Source organism: Malurus melanocephalus, unplaced genomic scaffold, assembly GCF_030028575.1.
Source record: "Malurus melanocephalus ecotype Western Australia unplaced genomic scaffold, MMel_1.1 scaffold_31, whole genome shotgun sequence".
Taxonomy (NCBI): Eukaryota; Metazoa; Chordata; class Aves; order Passeriformes; family Maluridae; genus Malurus; species Malurus melanocephalus.
The window spans coordinates 2130238-2156646 of NW_026623263.1; the positions used below are offsets into that span (position 1 = coordinate 2130238).

At 36.9% G+C, this 26409-nt stretch overlaps 1 protein-coding gene and 1 non-coding gene across 5 annotated transcripts; one reads left to right on the plus strand and one right to left on the minus strand.

The window, feature by feature from the left end:
• Positions 1-6: 6 nt before the first annotated feature.
• Positions 7-23563, plus strand: AGGF1 (angiogenic factor with G-patch and FHA domains 1). 4 transcript variants are annotated; one of them, XM_057363841.1, is made up of 14 exons: positions 7-228; positions 1158-1254; positions 1718-1923; positions 2635-2781; positions 4528-4716; positions 8857-8926; positions 15243-15354; positions 16569-16620; positions 18621-18722; positions 19078-19243; positions 19518-19600; positions 20600-20727; positions 21564-21663; positions 22468-23563. In XM_057363841.1, exons 1-14 carry the CDS (start codon positions 37-39, stop codon positions 22666-22668), a joined length of 1845 nt encoding a protein of 614 aa, XP_057219824.1. In that variant the 5' UTR covers positions 7-36; the 3' UTR covers positions 22669-23563. The 4 variants fall into 4 exon arrangements, with proteins under 4 accessions (XP_057219824.1, XP_057219822.1, XP_057219823.1 ...); XM_057363839.1 differs by lacking the exon at positions 8857-8926 and adding an exon at positions 13381-13732; XM_057363840.1 differs by lacking the exons at positions 8857-8926; positions 18621-18722 and adding an exon at positions 13381-13732.
• Positions 23564-24726: 1163 nt separating this feature from the next.
• Positions 24727-24855, minus strand: LOC130572287 (small nucleolar RNA SNORA47). The gene has a single exon (XR_008965203.1). It is a non-coding gene; the product is annotated as a small nucleolar RNA SNORA47 (small nucleolar RNA).
• Positions 24856-26409: the final 1554 nt, after the last annotated feature.

Consider the following 26409-nt stretch of genomic DNA (forward strand, 5'->3'; position numbering starts at 1 on the left):
ATCGGCGGCGGCGCAGGGGCGGGTGAGTGGTCGGTCATGGCCTCCTCGCCGGAGAGCCTCGCCGAGAGCCGAGCGGACCCGGGCGAGCAGGAGGAGGCGGCGGCGACGGCGCTGCAGGCGGAGCTGGACGCGTGCCGCGCGAAGCTGGAGCGGGCGCGGCGGCGGCTGCGGCGCTCCCAACGCCTGTACCGCCGGGAGCGGCAGAGCGGCGAGGTGCTCAGGAGGCAGGTAGGGCCCCCCACCCCGGGAACCGTGGCACCCGATCCTCCCGTCCTCTGTGGGCCGGGCGGCACGGCAGCCCCGCGGCCGCGAGCCCCCGACCGGGTGCCGAGCTCCGCTTGCCCCCTCCACCCGACGTGCCCGTTCCACCCGCAGCTCGCCGGGCTCTCCTGGCCTACGGGCGGCCAGAGCCGGTGTGAGGTATCGAGTCGGAGCGGAACTGTAACGACTTCTTTGCTACAGGGTTGGATTTGCAGTCAGAAGGAAAAATTACATATAGCAGAGGGAAGGAAGTTTATTAAACAAAGTGTGAGGTAAAAGTTTTGAATACCTCATCGCGGTATTCGGCTTCCTTATGAGGGGAGGCAGATGCCAGRCACTGATCTCTTCTCTGGCAGGACCCGAGGGAATGGCCTGGAGTTGTGTCAGGGGAGTTTTAGATTGGATAGTAGAAGAAGGTTCTTCACTGGAACAGGCTCACCAGGGAAGTGGTCACATCACCAAGCCTGAGTTCAAGAAGCTTTTGGACAGTGATCTCAGGCACATGGTGTGATTCTTACAGAAGTCCTGTGCAGGGCCAGCGGTTGGACTCGATGATCTTTGCGGGTGCCTTCCAGCTCAGGGCATTCTGCAATTTTGTGATTCATAAWAGCCACAAAGAAAGCTGGTCATTGCTTGAAATCCAACTTTACAYGATGGGCATTTAGGAATAACCTCGGTTAAGTTTCTCTGCTCCTTTGTGAGCAGAAATTATGTGTTTCTTTATGTCAACCATTTCTGTACAAAATTTTCTCATGCCAGACAAAGTCACTTGGAACACCTGTGATGCCATTGTGTTTTGTTTGACTTATGGAACGTAGAMTAGGCTGACACTCTTTTCTGAGATGCAAAGCACTAAAATGCAGTATTGTGTTCTTAACATGCAATTTTTCTTTCAGGTGGAAGAACTCACTAAAGAAATCCAGAACAGAAAGGAGAAAAATACATCTAGTGTAGAAGTACAGACAGAGGACTGTGCTGCATGGTCACAAGCAGGTAGRGGACATGGTGACTGTTTAAATGGGGATCTAGAGCAGTATCTTAGAAAATTTTGTAATGTAAAATATGTTTCAAGTCTGTATCCTTTGCTAAAAAACTCAGTAACCTGACATTATCATTCACAYTATTTCCTATTTTTTCGAGCCACTAATTCAAGATAAAAGGTAGCATGAAGTAGCAGAATTAATGCTGTTGTAATTTGTTATATAGTAATCTCATGTTACAAACATTGGTGTTTTACCATTTTTTAAGTACATTACAACAAGACACAATTTGTGCAGTAAGAGTAGAATCAATTCAAAGTAGAAGCACCACCTAGTATTTTATTTTCATTCAACTGCTTGCTTGCATAAATTTCCAGTTTAAGATTAAGCATCCTTAAACCGCATTAGTAAAATACTCCTTTGCTAATTCACGCAACTTAAAGTGTTTTTTTTGTCTCCCTGTCTCTCCCCTGCAGATTATTACTACTATGAAGGTTATTACAATCACACTGATACTCAAAATTGTGGTTCTGAGCTACCAGTGCAGCACAATAACGGGACTGAAGGCACTAAGCATAATTCCATAGAGGAATCGGAGACAGGTGTTAATATTCCACTAAGGAAGGATAGCGCCAAAGTTATTGAAGATGGAGAAGAGGAGAAATTCATCCAGAATTCACAGGTTTTTTGACTGTCTAACTGTTTTACCAGTTGTRAAATCAGTACTCTGTTAATACTCCATCTAAAATATATGCTTCTGGTYCTGATGTCTTTATACAAAATAATTTTTTGTGAAGTTCTGGTGCTGGTAATATCCTKGTATTTGAAAACTAGTTCTTTTTTGGGTGTGTTCCAAGTGTAGCATCTTCTTAGGTTTGTGTCTTGGAGTTTGAGAGTTCTTTAAAAAGTCACCTATGTCCTACATAGCCTGGAAGCAGGACSTTTTTTATCAGCAGAGTATGTCCAATATGTCCATGTTGATTTGCTTAAATAGTGCATTTTATTTTTTCATCCATCGACATAAGGAAGCAATATATAAGGTGAAGAGTGTCTTTGGTGGGGTTTATTTGTCTATTTTGTGGTGGGTTGGTTTTCTTCCCTGCTCTCCAGCCTTTTCTTAGATCATTCAACTGTGTTTGCACCTGAGCATCTAGGAACTGAAATGGAACAGAGAGCAGAAATCTGTCTTAGGAATGCTCTGAAATATGTTTACTGTGTGTATTTTAGACGTGAATCATTTTTGAGTAAAGCTTGGAAAAAATGATATATTCAGGCTGAAGTCTTGGTCTCATTGAAATCAGTAGGAGTTTATCAGTAAACTGCAGCCAGTTTTTTGCCTTCTGAAACAATCCAAGTTCACAGAGCACTTACCTTTCGTACTTTCTGTTGTCAGGCGACAGAAGAAGCTTCAGTACCAGAGGGTTCTTTGGCAGACAGCTTGAGAGCTGCTGCAGAGGCTGCTGTTTCACAAACCGGATTTATTTATGATGAAAATACAGGATTGTATTATGACCATAGCACTGGATTCTACTACAATTCAGTAAGAATGATTTCCAAAATCCTTGTCATTTTTTCTCTGTTGCAAAAGTTTTATTAGTAAAAATGAATGTGAGCAAAGGACTAAGATCCAGGCCGATTTTGTGTTTTGAAAAACAAGTTACTGAAGAATCGTGCTAGAAGTTTGTTAATTAATTTTTAAATTATTTCAGTCAAATTAAAGATAACAGGCTAAGATACAAATTTAGGTTTTAATTCAGTTCTTTTTTAAGTCTCCTAGATCTTTACATTACTGGACATTGTAGAAATTTTATGCTACAAAGCTGATCTGTAACTCTTTCAAACCTGAAAGCTTGAGCTTAAAGGTGACTTGTTTAGAAAAAGATGTATTTTTGAAGTAAGTGAGTTATTTCTCAACAGTGAAAAGCATGTTGAGCGAAAATACACAAGTGTTTGTGCTTTTACAAACTGTTATCAACCTGTTTGATGCTACAGGAAAGAAAATACTTCTTAAAAAAAAGACATTAGATAACAGATCAGAATTTTGTAGTGGTTATTTATTGTATACATTTTTCATATGGCTTTTGAGGAGGCTTTCCTTTTGTCCTATGAGGAGTGTGTGTGGATACGTACACAGATCTATAGATTAAAAAAACCGCATGAAGTACACAGCTGCTTATTTTTGGGACACTTCTGGGCTTAATTTTTAAGGTGTTAAAGGATACCATGGCTTTTGACATAGTTTGTGGATTTAGTTATACATAAATRTTTGGGTCTATAGATTACAACTGATAGTACAATTATCCAAAACAATACCTTTTCTTGGTCAGTGAGTATTCTGAATTACRGGAAATATTCTTGTATTGCTTTTACTGGTAAAGTTCTGATGATGGAGTCATCAGAGGTAGCCTCTGTGAGAGAGGCCAGAGGCTGCCTGGGCACAGCTGGTTCCACTTCAGGGCACAGCACAGTTATTAGAGAAGTTGGCAGTGCCTCTCTGAAGGCAGGGTAAGGAAAGGCATAACTCTGCACATTGGAGTCAGTATGGCGGGAGGTTAAGTGTGAAAAATAATCCTGCAAACACCAGGGGCAAAGAAGAAGGAACAGAAGGAGGTTCTCCAAGCACCAGGACAGACATTTTCCTGCAGTCTGTAGAGCAGACCATGCTGAAGCAGCTACTTACACTACAGTCTGTGGAGAATCCCACACAGATCCCACAGCTGGGGAGCTGTGGTCTGTGGACAGTTCATGCCAGATCCCAGAGCAGTTCCCCTTGGCATGAGCTGTGACCTTGAAGGCTTGAAGCAGTTCTTAAAGGTCCCATGGTGGGCAGGGAAGAAGTAGCAGCAGAGAGGGACTTTCAGTGAACTCATTTCAGCTCCCTACTCCTCTGCCTGCACCTTCCTCCACTTGTGGCAGAAGACAGAGGAACTGAGAATCAGGTGGTATAATTGAGCTTGGGAAAACAAAGAGACTGGGGACAGTGTTTTTGATTTGCCCCTTACCTTCCAGCTCTATTTTAATTATTTCCAAGTTGAATCTGGCTTACCCAGGATAGTGACTCTCTGTCTTGGCCTATGAGGTTTTCATCTTATTTTCTTCCCAGTCCTGTTGAAGGAGGGGGATTGACAAGCRTGGTTGGATGGCCATCTGGTAACCATCCAGGATCAAGACACCACAGCTCTTTCATATTATCAARCTTCAAATGGGGTTCTTTATTAATTAGATGTTTCTTTGAACCGTGTATTTATTGAAGTGATGATAACATTGTTCTTCATTTCTTCTAAAGGAAACTCAACTCTATTATGACCCAGCAACTGGAATTTATTACTACTGTGATGTGGAAAGTGGCCGATACCAGTTTCATTCACGAGTGGATCTGCAGTCTTACCAGGCCTCTGGTACTAAACACACTAAGGAGAAAAAGGGGAAAAAGAAGAGAAAAGAACCAGAGTGGGTTGCTGCAGATGAGTATAAGGTAACTTCAGAACCTACGGAAGGAAAATTCAAAATCTGTTGTGTTTTTGTCCATGATTCAATTTATAGGTTGTAGGCTTTGGTTTTATGCAGAGAATGTGTTTGAAACATATTTAAACTATATACAGCAAGTTGCTAACATTGCTAAACTGTATACAGCTATGTKCTAACACATAGTGTTCAAATAGCTTTCCTATTGAGCAATTAAGGATGAAACTTTTAACTTGGATTCCTTTGCTTTTTCAATATTATTTTATTAGTATCCAACTGTAAAGGAGTCTAAAATTAAGTGTCAGTAAGTGTTTTGATTTGCAGGCACACTCAAATGAATTCAGAGTGCTGTGTGGGCTGGATTTACATCAAAAATTCAGTGTTAGTGGCAATGTCTTGCTTTGGGAATTTTGGCTTGTGATTTGTTGTTGGTCTTTTGTTTGGCTGAGCTTTTTCAGATTCACGTTATGAACCAAAAAAATGTAGATTTTGGAAACGCACTCAAATACAGTCCTTTCTCTGTGTCTGCATTCAAGAGCTCAGTCTATTGGCATTTTACTGTATCTCCGCTATCATTTGGGATTAGTGTCTTCTCAGTTCTATTTCTTTGCATATTATGCTCTCCTGTTGATACTATACTTGGTCAAAATATTTTCGTTGTCCTTATTGTTTGGATAAGCTGTACATGTTAATAAATACCCATTGTAATTAATTTGTAATTTAACAAAATTTTTCAGAGTGCTAAGAAAGCATACCATGTGGTATACAGTGACTGCCTTGAAAAACCGTACTCGCTCCTAAACACCAAGGCAGCTGTTAAACCTTAGAAAGTGTTTGTTACCTTTATGAGCACTCTTACTGATGTTGAGTCTTATTCTGCCAAAGTGTTCATTATTTTAAGATAAGACTGAATGTATTGATTTCTTTAGTTGAAGTGCTCCTTGGTTTGCATTCTTCAAAGCTATTGCTTTAAACATTTCATTGTTTCATAATGTAGGCCTCAGACAAGCCAACTCATTGAAATCTGATAATAATTGCGTTACTGTACAGGTACCTGAACAGAAGTCAYGTAGAGTCAGTGTACAGTTAAAATGTTTTAATCACAGGTGAGATTGTCTGAAAGATTTGAAAATGGWAACTATTTACACTAAGAACAAGTGCAGTTAGGTTGAATGGATAGTGGCTGTTGACTGATTACACATTTTATAAACAAACTAATGCAGGGGTTTCTACTCATTGAGGAAAGCCACAAACCCTTCATTCAGARAGCTTGATCTGGATACTTAGCCACACTAAGTATAACGATTCTTTAGACTTGAGAGAGCTAATGCAATGGAAGTGCAGTTTTATCAGCACCCAGGCTCTGGGCCTGGTTTGTGCTAATGCTGAATTAGCATTCTGCCACTCTCAAAAGGCATTGGTCAATACAGAACATTATCCATCACGTGCCAGGAAATAATCATGAAAAGATTGCAGCAATAAGTCTTCATCATAGACCAGTTAGTAAGTCTCTAAAATTTAGTTCTGTGATGAACTGTTACCTAAACCAACAAAAGTGTTTATAAAAGTTCTAAGGCATGTGTAGCACTGACTTAGCAAGTATGTTGACTTTAAGAATCCCATCACAGTCTGCTTCTATAAACTGATTATACTAGAAATAGAGGTTTGTCTTTAGCTTCCTTTATATTGATGTTTTTATTTAGTCTTGTTAACAATCTTTTCTATGAGACTTCACAGTCACAAGGTAGGAGGTAAACATCCATTTTTTCTCATGTGTTTTATTGATGGTGAACTGATTACTTTGCTTTATTTGTGAATTAATTTGTTTCACCAACAAGGTARCAGGAAAAACATTTAAAATAAACTGTAGCAGACAGATGTTTTCCTTCTCTTAACAGGGAGTGAAGGTCAATGTCAGAGAAGTAATCCAAGACGTAAATTTTTTTTAAACAAAAACAAGGACAATACAAAGTGAAACATAAAACACTATYCATTTTAAACTTCAAAAATAAAATAATTCCTTTTTGTTAGTCTACTTCTTTTTAAATGCACTGCTGGATTTAGAAGGAAAAAAGTACCTTGCTGACATAGTTTATATAGCTGAGTTAAAAAATATTTTATTCTTGTCCTGTGGTTATTAATMCCTTAACAAAATCCATGTTACATTAATATAAAAGATAAGATTTGCTAGAATAAGAGATAATTTTCTGTTATAAAACTGAAAAACTAGTTTATAAGCTGCACAGTCAAGTGCATAGATGCATGGTATTTTTTTGGCAGTATAATTATTGTCCAGTGTAGTCTGGTATTGGCATGATAGAACAAAACTAACAAAGTTTTAAGTAGAATTTCATAGTTGAAGTGTTGTGTATTGAAATGCTTTTCCCCAAACTTAGTGCCCAGTCTTCTCCCCTTTCTTTCCCTGAACACTGTTTAAATTATCGAAGTTATTTAGTGCTTTTGAAGACTAGTATCTCTTTCCCGCTTTTCCTAGTTGGTTATTAAATTGTGCTGCTAGCCTGAAAAATGGTCCAAACATTGCCTCATTTCTTGACCAAAGTAGGTTTTACTTGTCTTTCTTTTCAACAGTACAGGTAGAAAAAAGGTTTGGTTTAATGCCTGGGCTGTGAACCACTAGTGGTGTTAAGAAAGCAGGGTCTAATTCTGGGAACATGTCATGCACCCCACAAACTTTATAATTCTTGGGTGAAGCTGATGTAAGAATATCCATATGAAGCAGGGAAGGCAGCAGTAGTTTCAGAATTTTAAAATATTTTTCTCGCTTTTTCAGTTAAAGGAATAAATGTAAAAAAATATTGATAGATATTTAGCGTTATTAAAAATTGCCAAATACAAGAAATAAGGCAATTTAGCAGGTGTTTGTGTAGATTATAAAGCATTATCTTTAAGCTATTTCTATGTCGATGGTATTGGTAGATGTTTTCTACCAAAACTACATGTGATTTTTGGGTGACTTAATTTATATCAAAGTTACTACCTTTTCTATTTGAAAAAGATTGTAACTGGAACAATCTGTTAACTTTTGGTCACAGGAGGGTTTTTTGTGGTGGTTTAGTTTCTAGCTGTGAATTTACTTAGCTATCTTACATACAGTGAGTATACTATACTACATATAGTATTTATTTGTAAGTAGAAAATTGGCAAGTGAGTTGTCCACAAATACTGTAGCATTCTTAAAAAAAAAAAAAAACAGTACAATTCTGAGAATGTAAAGGCTAAAWTTAATCTGTTGAAATATTATTGCATTTTCAGCAAGCTGAATTACTGAACAAGAAAATACTCAGAATTATCTGCTAAAATGAATGTGGTTCTTAATTGTGAGAAAACAGTGGAGGGGAACTCATGTGCTTGCTATCACTGGGAAAAGTTCTTAATTTATGCAAGAACTTTCCTTAAAATGATACTTTTTCAGTCACCAAGCTGAAACTATATTACAAAAAGTTTTCTTTATACTATGTTAGAAATAGTTTTTCTTGTGAAACGAAGTATACTCTCTCTACTTGCTTCTTTTAATAGACCATAGGGATTTTTTTTGTGCCAGGATGAATTATTGGTCACATAACAGGATTGGTGAAATACTTTGAAACTTTTAGACATATCATTTAGTTTTGATATCTTTTTGTAATAGTAGGTCAGAAAAAAGGTGGATAAAAACCACTGTATTTTCTTCTGTACAAGAGAAATCTATAAAGAAGTTTAAAAATCAAAAAAAAAGGTGGCATAAATGGGCCAGGATCCCTGGCCCAATATTGAGATCCAGGGCTTCCATACAATTTGGAGAATAGGCTGTGTGGTAGCAGTGGTTCTGCAGTTCTATTTGCTGCATTGGGACCATTGGAAATACATAGCAAAATTTAAAAGGAAGGTCTGACATGTGCTATTTTTTTCCATAAATTGTTTTCAAATTTAAAATCATTAATTTTCAAACTACCACCTAGTAAATTTTATTTCAGTGTGATGCTCAAAATTAACTTCTACCGTATTCTTTTCCATTATAGATGCATCATAGCTACTTCTGTAGGAGAGAAAGCAGTTTTAGTAGTATTTCCCATAGAACTCTTGAAGCAGTGATTTTTACATTTTTTATCACATGTAGTTTACTTTTTGCTGATATTCGTCCCATCTTTAGGTACGTCAGTTGACAGAAACCATGGCTAATCTGAAGATTTCTTCTTTTGGATTGGCAGCTTCTGGTAAAGGTAGAGTTGAGACAATAAACACATTAGTCCATGGATGTTTACCTTTAACCTTAATAGTTTTAATAAAGGAAAAACAGTATCTAGTAGTTCATATTTAGATATGTTTTTTCCTAAAGGAATTAATAAATTTTTAAAGCTTTTTGATCAAAATCCATTCACCTGCAAAGTAACTTTGAAATATATTTTAAATACTGTGTAAGTAACATCTGGAGAAAACTTTGATGGCACTCTAGAATATATGTGAAGAGGAGTATTTAGCATCACTCTCTACATAAAGTTTCTGGACTAAAGAAACTACTCATTCTTTAGGTGTTCCCCATATTTCAGAGCTGTCCACCAGTGTGTAAATGACTCCTATATGATGTAGGAAGAGCTTTTTTTTTTTTTGCATTTAATTAGATTTTTTGCATTGGAAAATTGATTATTGAGTAGGGTGGATGASAGTAACTGAAGTACTTGTGAAATGGGTTTAGCATGTGAAAGCTTAGTCATTTGAGTGAAAAAGCTATTTTGAAGTGTTTGAAAATATTTCTTTAGTAACATACTGAAGTTCAGAATGATATTTTAAATTGAGAAAGTCAGTGCTAAAAGTGTACTATTAACCCTGTGGAAGAGTGTTGAGAACCTAACACTCAACCCAGAGGTGATTCTGTTAAATCGCSTACTGAACTTATAGCAAACCAAGAAAGAACATGCTACACATTTGTGAAAAGATGTATTTATTTCTATGTTTTGTATAAAATAAATATAGAAAAAAATAGTTTAAACAATGCAGTTCTTAGAATTAAGCTAATTATGCTCACAATAGTAAGTTGTGAAGGCAACTGAAGAAGTGCACGAACATAGATGTTGATCAGCCATAATCCTGAAAAATTGGAGCTTTGAAAGAAAATGTCTTGCTCTGTAACAATAAAGCAAAAAGTGTAGTTAAAGGTTTAAAATATTTTTATTTGTTTAGTAAAAAYAAATAAATGACAATGGTAATATATATATTCTGAGTAGGGCAGTTTGCATTTCAAGAGGTCAGTAATCAGTAGTTTGTGGCCTGTTCTTTATAAAGTAAACCCATCAATTCCTGTCACATAACCATTATTTATTATTATGAGTTCTTATGGAATACATTAAAAATACTGATTTCAAAGTACTTTTGGCTGACTTTGTCAGGGATGCAAAATATGAACCAGCTCAACTCTGTAGTTAAGAATTAGTTTATTATTGATCAGATTGATCACACCTCTCAACTTCAGCTTAGTGAGAAAAATCCCAGAGATTGTGTGGTAACACCMAGTTGATAGAAAGTTTTTCAAACCTGGATCATATAGAGTCAATCCATATCTAACTCATGACTGTTGGTGTTGGTCTACTATTTAGATGTATTGGGCAAAGCAACACTGAAAAAATGTATGTGCCTAATACTGTGGTTTAAAAAATTATTACAATGAGTATCCACTTGCATACTTTGTGTCCTGTAGCATGCGTTTGGGATGAAGAGTAAGTTAGTCATTGAGAAATTAAGTGCATTGCTAGAACTTACTGAATTGTTCAGGGTAATATTTACCAAATGTAGTTAATGCCAGTTCCTGGTTTTTAAGCATGGCATTAAGGGAAGGCATTAGGAATTGTTTCCWTAGTTATACTTTAATACCTGCTACTCATGTTCTGTGTTAGCACTGGTAGTCTATTGTGATTTAACCCCAGATGACAACTGGGCCCCAATCAACTGCTCACTTACTCCACCACCAGCCAGACTGAGGAGAGAATTGGAAGGATAGAAATAAGAAAACATGTGGGTTGAGATATGGCCACATGTGCAAGCAAAAAAAGGAAGAAACTAATTCACTGCTTCCTTACATGGCCAGGCATCCCCAGGAAAGCAGGCTCCAGCATAGGTAATGGTAAGTGGGGAAGACAGAGACCAAACTCTCAACATCTCTTCTGCTTCCTTGTCCCTCTCCCTGCATTTATTGTTAAGCATGATGCCATAGGATATGAAATATCCTGGTGGACAGYTGGGATTGGCTGTACAGGCTGTATCTGATTCCAACTCCTTGTGCACTCCCAGCCTCCTCACTGGTGGAGCAGTGCAAGAAGCATAAGATGCCTTGGTTTGTGTAAGCCCTGCTCAGCAATGAATAAAACATCTCTGTATTATCAACCATGTGTTCAACACAAATCCAAAACACATCCCTACACTATGCACTGTGAATAAAATTAGTTTTACCCCAGCAAAAACCAGTACACAGTTATACATAATGGAAAAGGATTTCTTCACCACGAGATCCTTTCAAATGCTTTAAGGTTCAATCCCCACACTTAATGTTTTAAACTTTGTCAAGGTGGGCATTTTAATACAGATCCGTGAAATCGTGAAGTGCTCAAAATCCATATTCAGTTGTAAAATTCTCTAGTTCATACAAGGTTTCCTAAATGTGAAGCCTGCATTTTTATCAGTACTTAACTATTTAGTTTATTTGCTTTCTCAACMGTTGAATTTCACAATTGTGGAAAAATACAGAAACTGCTGAGAAGAGGCTTAATGGTCATATTGGCAAAATCTTAGAATGAATCGGTGTATGGAATACTCAGTCTGTTTAGAAGAGGTTTTTAAAAAAATCCTGTTTTTAAAACAGAACCAAGAGTCTACTCTTTAGTAGCCAGGCTTTGAAACAGCAGCTTTTTACTTTCTGGTTTAAAATACCCAGAATTATGCCAAACATGCAACACATGGAATTCACTGTAGAGAAGGAGTTGAGTGGTTGGAGCATTGTACTTGGGCATTAGTGCATCACTGTTGTGTTCTTTCACCATGATTTCTGATTTGAGCAGACCTTGTAGTTTCTTTGTTTTCTGATTAGATTACAATACCTGAGCTACTTTGTTACTTTACAGTATTATGGAAGTAATATATTTTAAATTGCAGAACACCTTGGTATATTTGCTATCAATCTAATACCCATACCAAACAATGTAGACAAAGACAAATGCAATGAAAAATAACTCATAAAAGGAAAAATCAGATTTTTCAAAAATAACTCTAATGGAATTAATGTGTTTGACATGTCTAAACTATGTAGGTTTGTTTTTGGCAGGATTACTGCACTTTTTGTTTAAAATAAACATTACACAGTGACCTTGCAAACCTGTTCCTTTCTATCCAAGGACTTAAAGGATTCAGGGAGAAGGGTTAGTCCGTTATAGAGAAACCCTGAACAAACGAATAGTCTTTCAGTTAAAGCCTGAAAACCTTTTTTAAAAAAAAATTATAATTGTATCTGAGAGCCTGGTGTCTTACGGAATGTGTTTTAAAGTACACTGTCCTGTCCAACAGGTGAGAAGAATTCTTGTATTTGTCTTAGTCTGTGCCAGTGATGCAATTTTACATTTCTGAAAGTGCTTTAATTTCCATGATGCTAGCGTTCACATTATTTCATGTATCTTTTCCTGTAAGATGCTCTATTGTAGAAATGCGTGAAAAAAAGTCAAGGATGTAATTTTTATCTGCTGTGTTGCACTATTTGATACAATTCAAGGCAGCTGAATGTGCCATCAAAATGGCACATAATTAATTCCAAGATTATCTTTTAAAGATGCTTCTGTTATTTTTTCCTCTTCTTTTTTTTCTTCTGGTTTTTTAAGATTGTTATCAAGCTACTAGATTGAGAATTACATTTTCAAGGTACTMCAGCAAAATTAATACAAAGCTTTAGATTTCGCAGTTTAAAAGGTTGGGGTGCTTCTTTGGGCTGAAATATGTGGAAGTGTAAGCACCTGTAGTGATCCAATCTGTCTGATATTCAGTAGAGGAACAGAGAAATTTTTCGTAATAGGAAATGGATTTTCTGTGGAGTTGTTCTACAAAGCATAAGTTAAGTTTACACTTTATCTGTATCTTGATTAAAGGCTCTGTTAAAGATGTGGTTTTGAAAGGAGGAGAAACAGGTATGTAGATGAAGCATGAGTGGGCATTGGAGATAATCTGGACTGTGGTAATAAAAAAGAAGACAAAAACAGGAGGAAGATATGATGAAGATCAATTAAAGAACTAAGCAAGTTGCAAGAATTGAGTAAGGGAGAGACAGAAGTGAGTGTCATAAAAGCAAAATAAAAAATATTCAAGGTGATGCTGTACAAGTTTGAAAATAAGGGCAAGATTCTAAAGTTTCTAAACATTTCTAAAGTGTGAGAAAAGAGGAACGAATAAGTGAAGCTTAGAAGAGGAGGACAGTCACACTTTCCCAAATAGAAGATGGTCTCAGTCACATCTAATAGGATGTGAAATGTTTTTTACTGAAATGTTCTGCTGACTGCATGTGTAAAACTTTCTGGAAATTTAACCATTTCTTAGTAGGTCTAAAAATAATTCTTCTGAAGTGAAGAATTTACTTCCAGGCTAATAGCTTTCTTTAGAAAAACTCAATCTGTAAAGACTGTAACATTGTATAACTCCCCTCCAGGATTTGGACGCAGAAGAGCAGAAATCATCTAACAGTCTGAATTGCTTTTCCACTAATGAGCAAGTAAGTTCTACTGAAGAAGATGAGTCTCCAAATGTAAGAAAGAAGACTAAAATGGACACAAAACTCGGAAACAGTCTAACAGCCAAAGAATCCGTTTCTGCTGACAGTGTAAATTCATATTCGCACAAAAGTACACCAGACACTGCAGCATGTACAGATGACAGTAAAGCAGCAGACACAGAGAGCGAGCCAGAAGAAGGTGAAATTACAGATTCTGAGTGTGAAACCTACAGTGAGGAGGAATTAACAAGTGAAGAAACTGGTGTTTCAGAAGACTCAGAAAATGAAGGTGAATTATTGTGGATAATATATGGTATTACTGTATTTTTTCAGGACCCTGTTAAAAAAAAAGACAGTTTGGATAATTTAAAAAAATACATAAAAGCATGTGACTTGAGATACTTTGAATTAAAAAGTGCAGTATGTTACCAGCATTTCTTTCCCTCTCTTCACTTGTAAAAAGTAAGTAGTAGTGTTTTCATAAAACCTGTTTCTCAGTATAATGCCTGTGTAGAAACCTCAGGGATTGAATAAAATTTGGTTAAATGAGGAAAGTGAAAGGAGAAAAAAAAGTCTGCTGCTAAAATAAGTCTTCTAGACCAGCAATTCACAGTAATTCTATGTATTAACTCTCTTAAATTAATATACAGTATTTCTGATACTATTTGCTAACCATTGTGTACAATTCAGTGCAAGATAGGTCTATTGTGATGAAAAGGAACATGGAGTAGTCAGTAGTTGAAATCCTGTTTTGTGTATATTCCATTGGCAACTTGGAAGAAATGGATATAGAAAGGAAACCTATACACTGTTTTATACCAAAGAAAGTGTTCTGCTAGGTCCTTAAAAAAACACAAAAGTTAAGGTAACCTATTKGATGTAGTCAAATAGACCTATGTATATGCAAAGGATATTTCAAATCAGAGAATGTAATACAATCTACAGAAAACTGTACTGCAGCCTATGCCCTGCTCACAGTGAAATAGTCAGTTTTGTCTCTTATGTTTTCATTACTTTACTTAACCACTTAACTGCTCAGATTCTAAGAGATTAATGTTAACCAAAATGTGCTTGCTACCATCAGACTTTTAAGAAATTGTCTTTTCTTAATATCCGGTTCTGCAGTAATGCTTGGAGTAATAAAAACTGAAGACAGTTTCTCTTCCCCTAGTACCTTCTGAGGTAGTGTCTTTTCATCTACATCTATTCCTGGCTGAGATCATTGGAGACTGTCTCTGCAAATGTACATCCAAGTACAGAATTCATGCAGCTGTTAGAATATAGTATTTTAATGGATAATGAGGCAAAAAGCAAATGCATCTTTGTCTTATGTGTATTGATGTAAGTGCTCATTAGAGAAAAAGCTAGGGAAAATACATTTGACATAGAAATTGTCAGATATGAACTTTGATATGCAATAGGTTGTCATGTGGTGAACAAAGTAAAATTGTTTTCTAATCGGTTACAATTAATAATCCATAAATTTATAATATACTAATAAATTATGTGAACGTATATGTATTTTGTTGCTGTAACTAAAGAGTTGTCCATATGTTAATAATCAGAATTAGGAAAATTAGTATTTGTAGTACTTTGGTGTGCAGTCATATGGCTTTTGAAACAATAATCTCATCAAAGTTTTCTCTCAGATGTGSTTACACATTTCATTTTATGGAAGTTGCATATTATTCAGCCAGGTAATGGTCTGAATGTTCATCCATTATTTTGAAAACTGTGGACTATAAAGGTGAAACTGTAATTTGTTGGTAATGGTGCTGGTTTTTTCTATGTAATTATAGATGAAGAAAAGATCTGGCCTCCTTGTATCAGAGTAATTGTAATAAGATCACCAGTTCTACAGACTGGATCACTTTATATTATCACTGCTGTGAAACCTGCTACAATTGGAAGGTAAAGCTGAATGAAATTTTATATATATATGTATGTGAAACTACCTTGCATTGAAAGCTGTGAAAAGCACTTTGGTTTGCTTGCCTCTACTCTTCATGCTTGTCTTCCTAGCCTGCAGCAGTTGTGAGGTACTTTGAGTTTGGTTAGGCCACAGTAAGAAATTCAAGTCAGGTCACATAACAGCATGTCGTCATGATAACATAACAGCATACCCAGTCCATGCAGCGCAGCAGACCTGAAAATTTGTTAGTGATGACTTGTGTCTGAGCCCTAGTGGCAGCATAGCCTCAAGTCCTTCTTTGAAAATTTGTTTCCCAGAAAGTAAGTAAATTTTGTTCTGGGTCACTAAAATACTTTTTTCAGAAATGGAGAAACACCCTTGAAAAATTCAGGATCACAAGGACTAGACTTCCTCAGATACTCAAAGTTCAGTAGGGTTTGTTCATTGGTTTTAGATAATAAGCAGGAGGTTGTACTAACTCTTATGGTCCTTACAGTTCTAAATCTGGTTTGCTCATTATAGATGTTGAATTTAATGACGACACAAAGCTTTCTTCCATGCTCACTGAAAACCTCACCCTGGAAAAGCTGTTTCTGTCTAATGCTGATAGATATGTTTTGATGTGCTGTTAGAGGTAGAGTCCGTATATGTAAAGATTAAGAGACAACTCTACTTAGAATTTGCATATAGGTCTTTTACTAGCTACATTGTTTCTTAATCTTCATTGATTCTTAGTGTAAGAATCTAATAYACAAATCCCATCTTCCTACTGCAGTGTTTTGATAACAAAAAATGAAAACAAACCAAACCCCACACTGCACAGATTACTTTTTCTTTACTTGTATTACCAGCCTAATGCAACTAAGAATTCCACTTCACTATTGATGCCAAGGTACGCTGAAGAGCCCGAAGGATTCAGAGTTCAAACTATTATTTACAGGCCTTGCATGAAAGTTCAGATAGAAATGTCAGCTTTATAGATAAGAATTTAATGGTACTGTTTGATTATTTATTAATTGCCTGCTTTGTRTAGTTTATACAACTGGCAGAAGGAACCTGATGCAAGTCTTTACATTGTATATATAGCAGCACAGTTTTTTGTATCAGTGAAAATTCTTAATAGCTAATGTTCAACTGAAATATACCTTTTGTAACTCACTCATAAGAACTATTTCTACTTTGTTGTGATTTGTATATTAACTTGCCTTTTCAGAGAAAAAGATGCTGGACACACACTTCAGATTCCTGAAGTTGGAGTCAGTAAGGTAACTCTTGTTTATATCTGCTGAAAGGTAGACCAGAAAACATAGATGTGTGAATGAAGCTTTAGATTTTTTGGCTTCAAATTTGGAAAATCATGTTCATTTTTTGCAAGAACTTTCAGAATGAGATGTGGGTTTAGCCAGACCAGAATTGAGAATAAAGGAAAACACACATTATTTTGCTGAATCAAAACTTAAGACAAACAAAAGTGTGGTTTCAAAGTCAAGAAAAGCTAAATGCTCTTTTAGAAATGGAATTTTGCTAATCTGCAGTGTAATGGACAGTAAAAAAAAWTAAACTTTTAATCTTAATTTCATAGTTATTGGACTTGAGGAAAAACCCTGTTAAGTATTAATGGTATATAGAATTTTGATGTCAGAGAGTAAGAATTTTGTTACAAAGTAATGCAATCCTTGCAGYTATGCTCAGAGCAAAAGGGTTTATTTTATTCTTCTTCAAACAACTGTGGAAATGATGTAGAGAAAGTTTGAAAAATGAACAGAATTACTTTCACTGGTAGATTGAATGGAAATTTTTATTCTGGTTAGGAAAGATTAAGGATAAATTCAGTGCTCTGTTTTGCTAAATACTTGAACACAGACCCTAAATACAGCACTCTTAATAAAATAAAATGGTAGATTGATGAAGATGTGTCATCCAAATAAAAATTTCGTTAAAAACATCTGTAAGTGCAAATATGTCATGAAAGACACTTTGCTCTGTCTGTTTCAGATGATAGTTCTAATTTATCAGCCACTATGTGTCATACTGAATAATTTCCTGAGTAAATATTTCCCTGCTATTAATAACTTTTTCAGGCATATGTATGAAATTAGATGAATAAAGAAGCCAAAAGGCTTTTATTTTTCTCTAATGTTACCATACTGATGGTTTATGTAATAAGTTACTTCAGTTTTCAGATAAGGAGTCAAAGGCAAAAAGATAAATTACTTATCTGCACAAGCAGAAAGTTATGTACTAGTTTGTTTTCCTCACTGTTCATACTTTTGAGGCAGGACAACTTTGGCATTTATTTTTCTTGAGTGGAAAGTGAGATTTTAAAAATACTACACCCTGTAGATTTAGCCTCTTCAGAAGAAGTTTTAGTTCTATTCAATAAAGCAGAAGTAGAAAATAAAATATCTATTGAATGAATTAGTCAGTCTCCATCATTGTAGGAGTAGCCATTTATTAAGAAATGTTTAGCCCATCTTCAATTATTTTTTAAAATTCACTTCCTTTTGTTTTCTTTACTACGGTTACTCTAATTTGTCAAATTTGACCTAGTCACTTTTTTAGTCTTGCTGCTTTGACTGTAAGTTTTAGTAGGCTGGAGAAGTTGATACTTTGGTTTGTTCAGTGGCCTTTCTTGGAGGTAGTGTATATCTTGAATTTGGCCAGGAGTTGTGCTTTCTCTGGTCTGCGTGRGCGTGGGAACAATACCTATATAGAATTGCAACAACACCACAAAAAAAAATTACTGGTCTCAGTACCAGAAAGGAGATAAAAGAAACAGCAAATGATTGGTACTTGTTCTGTCCTGGGTATTAAGGTGCAGGAGAAGATGAATCATATGAAAGTTACAAAAGCATGGCATTACAGGAATTATTTCAGATATGAAAGACAAAGTAAATGGAAGCAGAATGAGATCCTTTTTTTTCGAATGAGGGTGTTATAACATACCTTAAAATCAAAAAGTATGTTATTTACAAGAACAGCCTTTAAAAAGGCTGTATTACTGAATCTTGCAGTCCTTTAAGTAAAGCATACTTGCCACATTATTAACTGTATATGTTATCTCATGTTGTTGTGCCCTGTTCATTTACATTTCACAATATAACAAAAAAGCATGAACTCATAAGATGCGAAAGACTCTATTAAACTAGAGTACAGAGCCATTTTAAAGGCGTCAAAATATATTTTGAAATTTTACCTTAAAATGACATTTAAATTGGGAAGTATTTGCTTAACAAGAACATTAAACTTAGGCTTCTATTATCAGTTCCATGCAGAAGTGTATTTTGACCACGAATTGCAAAGTTACGTTCTTGTGGATCAAGGCAGTCAGAATGGAACAGTTGTTAATGGAAATCAGATTCTCCAGGTGAGTCCCTACGCTGTTTTAGTGCTCTGTACATTGCAGAAAACTAGTCTTGTGGTCATTTTGAATATGGTATGGCAAATCACTTACAATGCCATTGTGTGGCTTCTTTCATGCATTAATGTCTGCCTTGCTTCTCTTCTGATGTTAGAGCCRCTTACAGAACTTAATGTTTGGATATACTAGGAAAAATCCACTATGGTTGCAGTTGCTAGAGTGAAATACCCACAGTAGTTAAGTAGTTAATCTCATTTGTGAGACCAGGCTGAATTACTGAGTTGTAAGCAGTCTGAATGAAATAGAATTCATGTCCTTCATGAGGTGTTAACTTGGCTGCCAAAACTTTCTTTTGCTGTAGCCTAAAACCAAATCTGATCCCTACATCCTGGAGCATGGAGATGAAGTGAAGATWGGTGAAACTGTGCTTTCTTTTCATATTCACCCCGGCAGTGATACTTGTGATGGATGTGAACCAGGACAAGTTAGAGCACATCTTCGCCTGGACAGGAAAAAGGAGTCTTCTGGTTAGTCATGTTATTACAGGATATACTTTTTATTATGGCTGTTTACTTTATAAACACAATAATATGTTCAGTTTTCATACAACTTTTTTGTCAGCTGTGAACATAATACAGAAGCCTGGGAATACAATAAAGAAAATACATAATTATATATTTTCATTTTGGTATATGTGCATATATATAATAATACTAGAATGAAAATTCTTATATATGTCTTATGTTTCAAAACATTGTTACATTAATAATTAGAAATTCAATATTGTGTTCTTCCTTTTAGTTTGTCCAGCACTTAGCAAAGAAGAGAGAGAGTTAGTCAGAAGAAAAGCATTAAAGCAAATACGGGTAAAATATGGTTTACAGGTGAGTTTACAATAAAGTTAAGTTTTTGTAATCTTGTGGGGTTTTTTTTTAGTACTATCTAATTTTTATTTTAAGCCATAGACTTAGCTGAATCAGGGAAGTTTCAAATGCATTTAAAATTAGCCTGATTTGTTTCTTGTACCCTAAATAATTCTTCTTTACAAAACTCTGCAAAGAGAKGTGATGGTAAGAGGGCATGAAAGTGTCATTGAAAGTTAGAAGATCCTTTCTAAGTGTACAAGATTCCTAATCCTTCTGAGAAGTTAAGATTTTGCAATATGCTTCTATTTTTATTTCTGCAGGTAAAGTTTTCACTGAATTGCAGTGCTGTCCTTAATTTGGAAAGGAAACATAATGAGCAACTGAAAAAATTATGGAATAGGCTATTTTTTCAGGCTTTTAAGTCCACAAGAGAATACCAACATGAACATACAGGCAATATAGTATATGTTTATTCAAACTGCTTCCATTGTAGAGATAATTTGAACTATGCGGTTACTTGTAGCATTTGTATTAAGTATTCATGTAGAAAAGAGAATGCCATCATTTCTATCAAATTCTTCAGGTACCAAAATAATACTGATACATAATCTTTAAACATGCTGAATTCTGTCATGTACTYTGAAGAAAGTACTTGCTGAGGAACAAGCTAAATGTTCATCTATAAAGCCAGTGACATATCCTCATGGTTTTMTGCTTAATATGGAGAGATTGACCCTTCATACCAAGAGAAGATTCAAGAGAATCTGTTATTTTATTTACAGCTTCTGAGAAATTACTGAATTTGGCAATATGATGTGGTAATGGCCATAATGTGGTTTACAAGGTATGCCTGTAAGCTAAGAAAATACTGAGTACTGTGGATTTTGTTGTAAGATTTAGAATTAATGTAAAAGGCTGAAGCTGCCGTACTTTTGGAGGGAAAAAGTGGAGTTATCAAAAATACAGAATTTAAAGCCCACTGTCTGTGTCTTAATGCAATTTAATCTGCTTGGAAAGAACACAGAGTATGACGACAACAAGGCAGTGAAGAATCCAAAGTACAAAGACAGAGCAGGAAAACGCAGAGAGACCGTTGGAAGTGAAGGAACTTTCCTGAGAGATGATAGTTCAGCTTCTGTTCATGTGTAAGTTGGGGGTGGGGAAAAGTATCCTTCTCATGTGAATCTTTAAAAAATCATKATAAAGTAAGTATCAATTTGTTACTAGCATAAAGTTTGTTAGATTACCTCTAAATTACCTCTAAATATTGTGTTAGGAGAGCTAGAAAATTTTAAACTTTTCACACTTCCCATTTCACTTGCTCTCATTTATTAACTCCTCACCTTCCATACAGAAATCAGCTTGGCAGTAGGGATGTTTAGGTCGTTTCCTTATGAATCCAAAAAATCAAAGAACTCCCCAGCTACACTACTGACATCTTCAATAGTGTCTGGTTTTCAAGTGGCTCAATTTTTATTTTTCCTATTCAGTCCCAATTTTTTCTCTCATTGTCAATATCCAGTCATAGGACCTATATTTACATACTTCTTAAATGACATGTGATGTTCCTTTGGTTGTTACTCTGCCTCTGTAGCTGTAGTTGGTTCAWCTTAAGAAACATGAACTTGTAGGTGCTTGTAAATTAATAAAAAGAAGTGTGAGATGGTGCAATAGGTGCATTAGGATAATGCAGCAATACTGCCTTTTCCCTAGCATAAATCATACCCTATCTATAATGTATCTTTTAAGTCCTAAGTAGTGCAGGAGTTTTAAGAAACCTAATACTGACCACAGGCTTGGTAACCATAGATATTCTTGAAAGAACTTGCAGAAGGTAGCAAGGATCTTCTGGATAGCTCCTGATAGAATGATTCGTGGTTTCTAGAGCAGCATATAGAACCACATTTCTGTGGTTCAGTATTTGAAAYCATACTCTTTACATTACCTCTTGCTTATCAGTTATCTTAAACTTTGTTCAAAGTGAAATCAGCAACAGCAACAAAGGACACAAAATGTTGGAGAAGATGGGATGGAAGAAGGGCGAAGGCCTGGGAAAGGATGGTGGTGGCATGAAGGATCCGGTAGGTCTTTCTGGTTTTCATTTGAATCAAAAATAATAGGAATGAATTTGTAGTGTATTAGTGTATCTAACTGCAATTCACTATTCACTTGAAACGTTTCAAAATCCTGCTCAGGAAGGAAAAATCTCARTAGAACTAATCTAAATTTATTTTTTCCTTGACTAATGAGGTATTTTGAAATTTTTCAAGTGTTGTCCCTTCAGTAGACTGTATTAGTTAGGAAACAAAGGAGGACTAGCCATTCAATTAATAATCTCATACTTTAATAGAATGTCTGGAGGAAGACTGGAATAATTTAAGTGATACAAAGATCAGTTTAAGGTGGAATTCCTCACTTTCTCTCAGGCTGATGTAGCACCAAAATCAAGCTAGATGATGAGCCGTGAGAGAGGAAAAGCTAGCTGAAGTTACTGTAGCCACCAAGTTGTTGGCACCTGTGGCAGCCATGTTAGCCGCTTCTTGTCACCAGAGACATTTTGTCTTTTGGCACTAGTGCTGCTCAGAGCCACACTATGCCTTGTGTTGTCAAATCAGCCAGCATTAAGTATCACATGCTGCTCACTCAGTGAGGTGTATTTCACAGGAATGTTAATGGCAAGGGACATTATACAGCACTCTAGATTATAGCTCCAAAGGTGGTGATTCAACACTTCATTTTCTTGGTACTATTCATGTATGATCTAGGTGTATTAGAACATGAAAGAGAAGTGTTTGGGGGTGGGGGTAAAATTTGTATTAGAAAAAGAGAATGTGTAGTATTTATACCTAACTTGCAGTTACAACAATATTTAATGTATTTGACAGATCCAACTTGAGTTACATCAGAAGCATGCAGGTTTGGGTGCTAGGAGGCCAACTTCAATTGAAGATGTTCAGCTCATCCAGAGCAAGAATAAAAAGAACTGGGAGAAAGCAAGGGAGAGGTTTGCTGAAAACTTTCAAGACTCTAAATCACAAAGGGATACACCTAGGAGTACACCTTGGGTTAGAGGGACTGTAAACTGAAGTGTCTATCCCAGAGCAAGGTAATTCTGGAGTATAAATAGTTGGAAGAGAATTTATTTTTATTCTTTTTGCTTTTGCTAAAGCAGAAGTTTGGTTATATGTAAAATACCGTTGTGGAAAAACTTACTTAAAATTAACTCTTATGTTAATTGGTTTTCTGTAGTCTTCATGCTTTTATACACATTTTTAATAAGAAATGAATGGAGTTTAGAGGGATATTCAAATTTAAGTACTTGAAAATTATTTCTGTCCCAAGCAGGAATCTTCTATTGTGTTTTTACACTTCACAGAAAACTTCGCAAAACATCTGTTAACATTTAAATGTGATACCTTTAACATCTGAACAGTGGATTAAAGTCAGATGGAAAAAAAATTCCCCAGAGCCCTAGCAACAAAGTACCATATTGCTGTTTCAACACATTTGCCATGAAATGCTCACCAAGAAGCACACCACTCTTAAATTCATACAGTTCGGTACTAGCAACGTCTCAGCCTACCTTAAGCAAAGGAAGCGGGGGGGAAGGCTTGTTTTTAAATGATTCAACATTACTGTTCAAAAACGCTGTACTCCATGAAATAAACTACCAGCATTAGTGAAGAAAACAATGTTCAGAGACAGCTTGTAGCAAAATTTTCTTCTGTGAAGAACTTGTTTGAGATTTGTTTAGTAAATCTGTATCATGCCTTTAAAAGAGGAGGTATGTTTAGAAAACTGCTGTCTGTTTGTATTTATTAACTTATTTTTCTGATACATCCATTGCTGGCAATGGAGTTTATGCCAGAAAAAAGCCAACACAAAACAACTGATTTTCAAAGGGGAASGATTTCCAAAGTGAAGCTAAAAGATTGGTATTTATTGAATGTTCCTAAACACAATAAATCATTGTCAATTTAAGCAGTGTGCTTTTTCATACTATATTATCTTGTCCATGTGTTGGATAGGAGTGGTCTTCTAAAATGAGTAAAACTTAATCCCACTTTGTTCAAGTTGAAGTTGGGATACTTGTCCAATGAAACTAGTCTCACCATTCTACCAGATGTCGCAGGCAACTGTCAAGCACTGTGGATTAAAACCAGAACAAGTTACCAGCTGTTTGTCTTAATCTAGACACATACAGGATAAAGCAAAAGTCTAGTTTATTATTTAAATCATGAAAAGCACCAAAATTTGCGACCTGAAGTACACCTGAGTTCTGCAGACAGTGCTGAAGAGACAGTTATCTGCACTCAATGCCTGGAGCAGCATAACTAAAATTAGATCACTGTTTGCCTTTGTAAGTGGTTCGTTTTCTACTGATTTAGTGATGGACATGTATTATTGCTGTTGCAATAATRTATGAGTATTGTTTGTGCATTCCTTTTTATTGGCAACTTCACATTTTCAGAGACTTTTTCTAGCTGTGAARAAATGTTCTCTAAATTCTGTCCTGCATTTGCTAAGTTTTAGTTCACCGTTTATCTAAAAAGGCCTTCCTGCTAAGTAGGAGGAAAAAAACGTGTATGCTAAAAGAATGTTTTTGCCTTTTTTTAAACTTCTGTAGTTTTCAGAGTAAATCAAACTATAAATCTTAATTTGATGTGAGCGGGAACCATACCTTTCCCTCTCCCCAGTTATTCAATTGTAACAGCTCTAAGAAAAGTGAATCACCAAATTTGCATTTCATGAAGTTTTTGAAGACATCATTTGCCTTCTGTGACAGTCATGGTCTCATACAGTCAAGACTAACTGCTTTCAGTACTGCAGCTTCCTCTTTCAGCGGTTCCATATAAAGGGCTGAAGCTTAATCTTGGTTCAGTGTCCATGCAACAAATCCTATTCTCTCTTGATGCTGCCTAGGGAAGTGGAAAAAGCAGTGCCATTAATACACAGATTGTTAACAAAACAACTGGAAATAAGGTTTGAGAAATCCTCACCAAGCAGTTGTGTGCCTTTATTGACTATGAAGACATGTATTGAGCTAACCATGATTGTTCATCCCTTACTTGAGTGACCGCTAACAAAATGTTAAGTATAAATGAGTGAGGTGAAAACCAGCAGTGGTGTGCAAGCCTTATGTGCAAATGCAGTACTGCTCTCCCTCATGTCAGGAAGGGAACATGAGTTGCCATTGCACTGTTATAATTTTGGAGGCTACAACCAGTAAGATACAGCATAAAGTATAACTGTCTTACCTTCTCAGTCCTCCAACCATCCCACTGCCTTTTCATATCTTATGATACTTAGAGTTGCTATTTTACACAAAGTCAAGTTTTAGCAGTTTGCTTTACACATAAATATTGCTAGTGACTACATGTAATCYCAAGTGCTTAAGGACAAAATTAATCAGTTTATATACACAAACTGTTTTCTGTAGTCCTAACAGTGAATTTTGCCAGCTTAGCAAACATATTTCTGAAACTGAAAATAAACAAGGGAGAGTAGGTGCATCCTTAAGTGAACAATCCAGCTAACAAGAAAAACAGGGAGTGCAGTCACTGTTGTGTGAAAGGCACTGAACTAAACACCAGCAGAGGCCCTGAACWATCTGCCTATGAATTACTTTTACAAAACATACCATAGTATGAAACTGGACTGTCTATTTGAGCAAAGCTGCTTTAGCTGGTTGTCTGAAAGGGACCTGTATGCTGGCTTTCTGCTAGCAGGTAACAAATCCACAGCACCAGGAAGAAAGGTCAAACCAGCATCTTGGTTACCAACAAGAGGTACTGAAAGGTGCATACAATCGGATTTTTTCCAGTTGTGGTCTTTTTCCACAGTGTCTCTTAGTTTTTTTCTCAGCGGATTTCTGCTTTCTTTAATGGATTTCATCTCCATCTTATTTTAATCCAACAATACCTCTCTGTCGACGAACGTACCTGCGTATAGATTTCAGTAGCAGTGATCCTGGTACAGCCCTTAAGCGCACAACGGCGCCATCCGCCCTCCTCCGTTTGTAGCAAGCGTCCCGGTCTCATTTCAGCGGTTGCAAACAAGACACACTGCTTCTCCTGCCGCTCCCCCAAGTTCTCGGTTAACAGAGCACAGGATAAATGTGTGTCACGGGCCGGCCACCTGCTTTGCGCCGCAGAGGCCGCGCAGAAAGCCGGGCCCGGCATCCTGCCCCGCCGGAGCCCTGAGCCTGCGCCCCGCCGGGCCCCGCGGCCGCGCGCCGCCGCCATCTTGTGTGGCCTCCGGCGCGGGGGGGACGAGCGGAGCGGAGCGGGGCCCGCCCCACACGGCGTGACACCGCCACCATGGCCACCACCGCCACCACCGCCACCACCGCCACCGCCACCACCGCACCGCGCCGCGCCGCCCGCCCGGCTGAGGCACTGCTCCGGGGTGTGCACCTGAGCTGGCCCCTGGTGTGCTGCTCTGCAGCTCAGGAGGAGTGTGGGGAGTAGGGAATCCGTCACCTTACCAGAGGACAAACAGATAAAACGAAAGCGGCAGCCATTAAGTAGTAATTTAAAAATACACCTACTTGACTTTTTTAACATTACGACTTAGAAATGATCCTAAGAATGAATGAATGRAGTCTCAGGAATCATGCGTGAGAAACGCATGCCAGGAAAAGTCGGTGCTGCAGTAATCTCAGAGCAGCTCATCCACAGAGCTGACCGGCCTGCCATGTCTGTTGTAAAATGCCTTACAGCCCCTGCTCTTCAGTCTGCCCAGGCCCTCTCTGCYTTCCTTCCCTTTTTTGTCCAGGTACAATGGTAGACCAGCCTTGTCTTGGTAGCTGTCAATCAAGGCTGGTT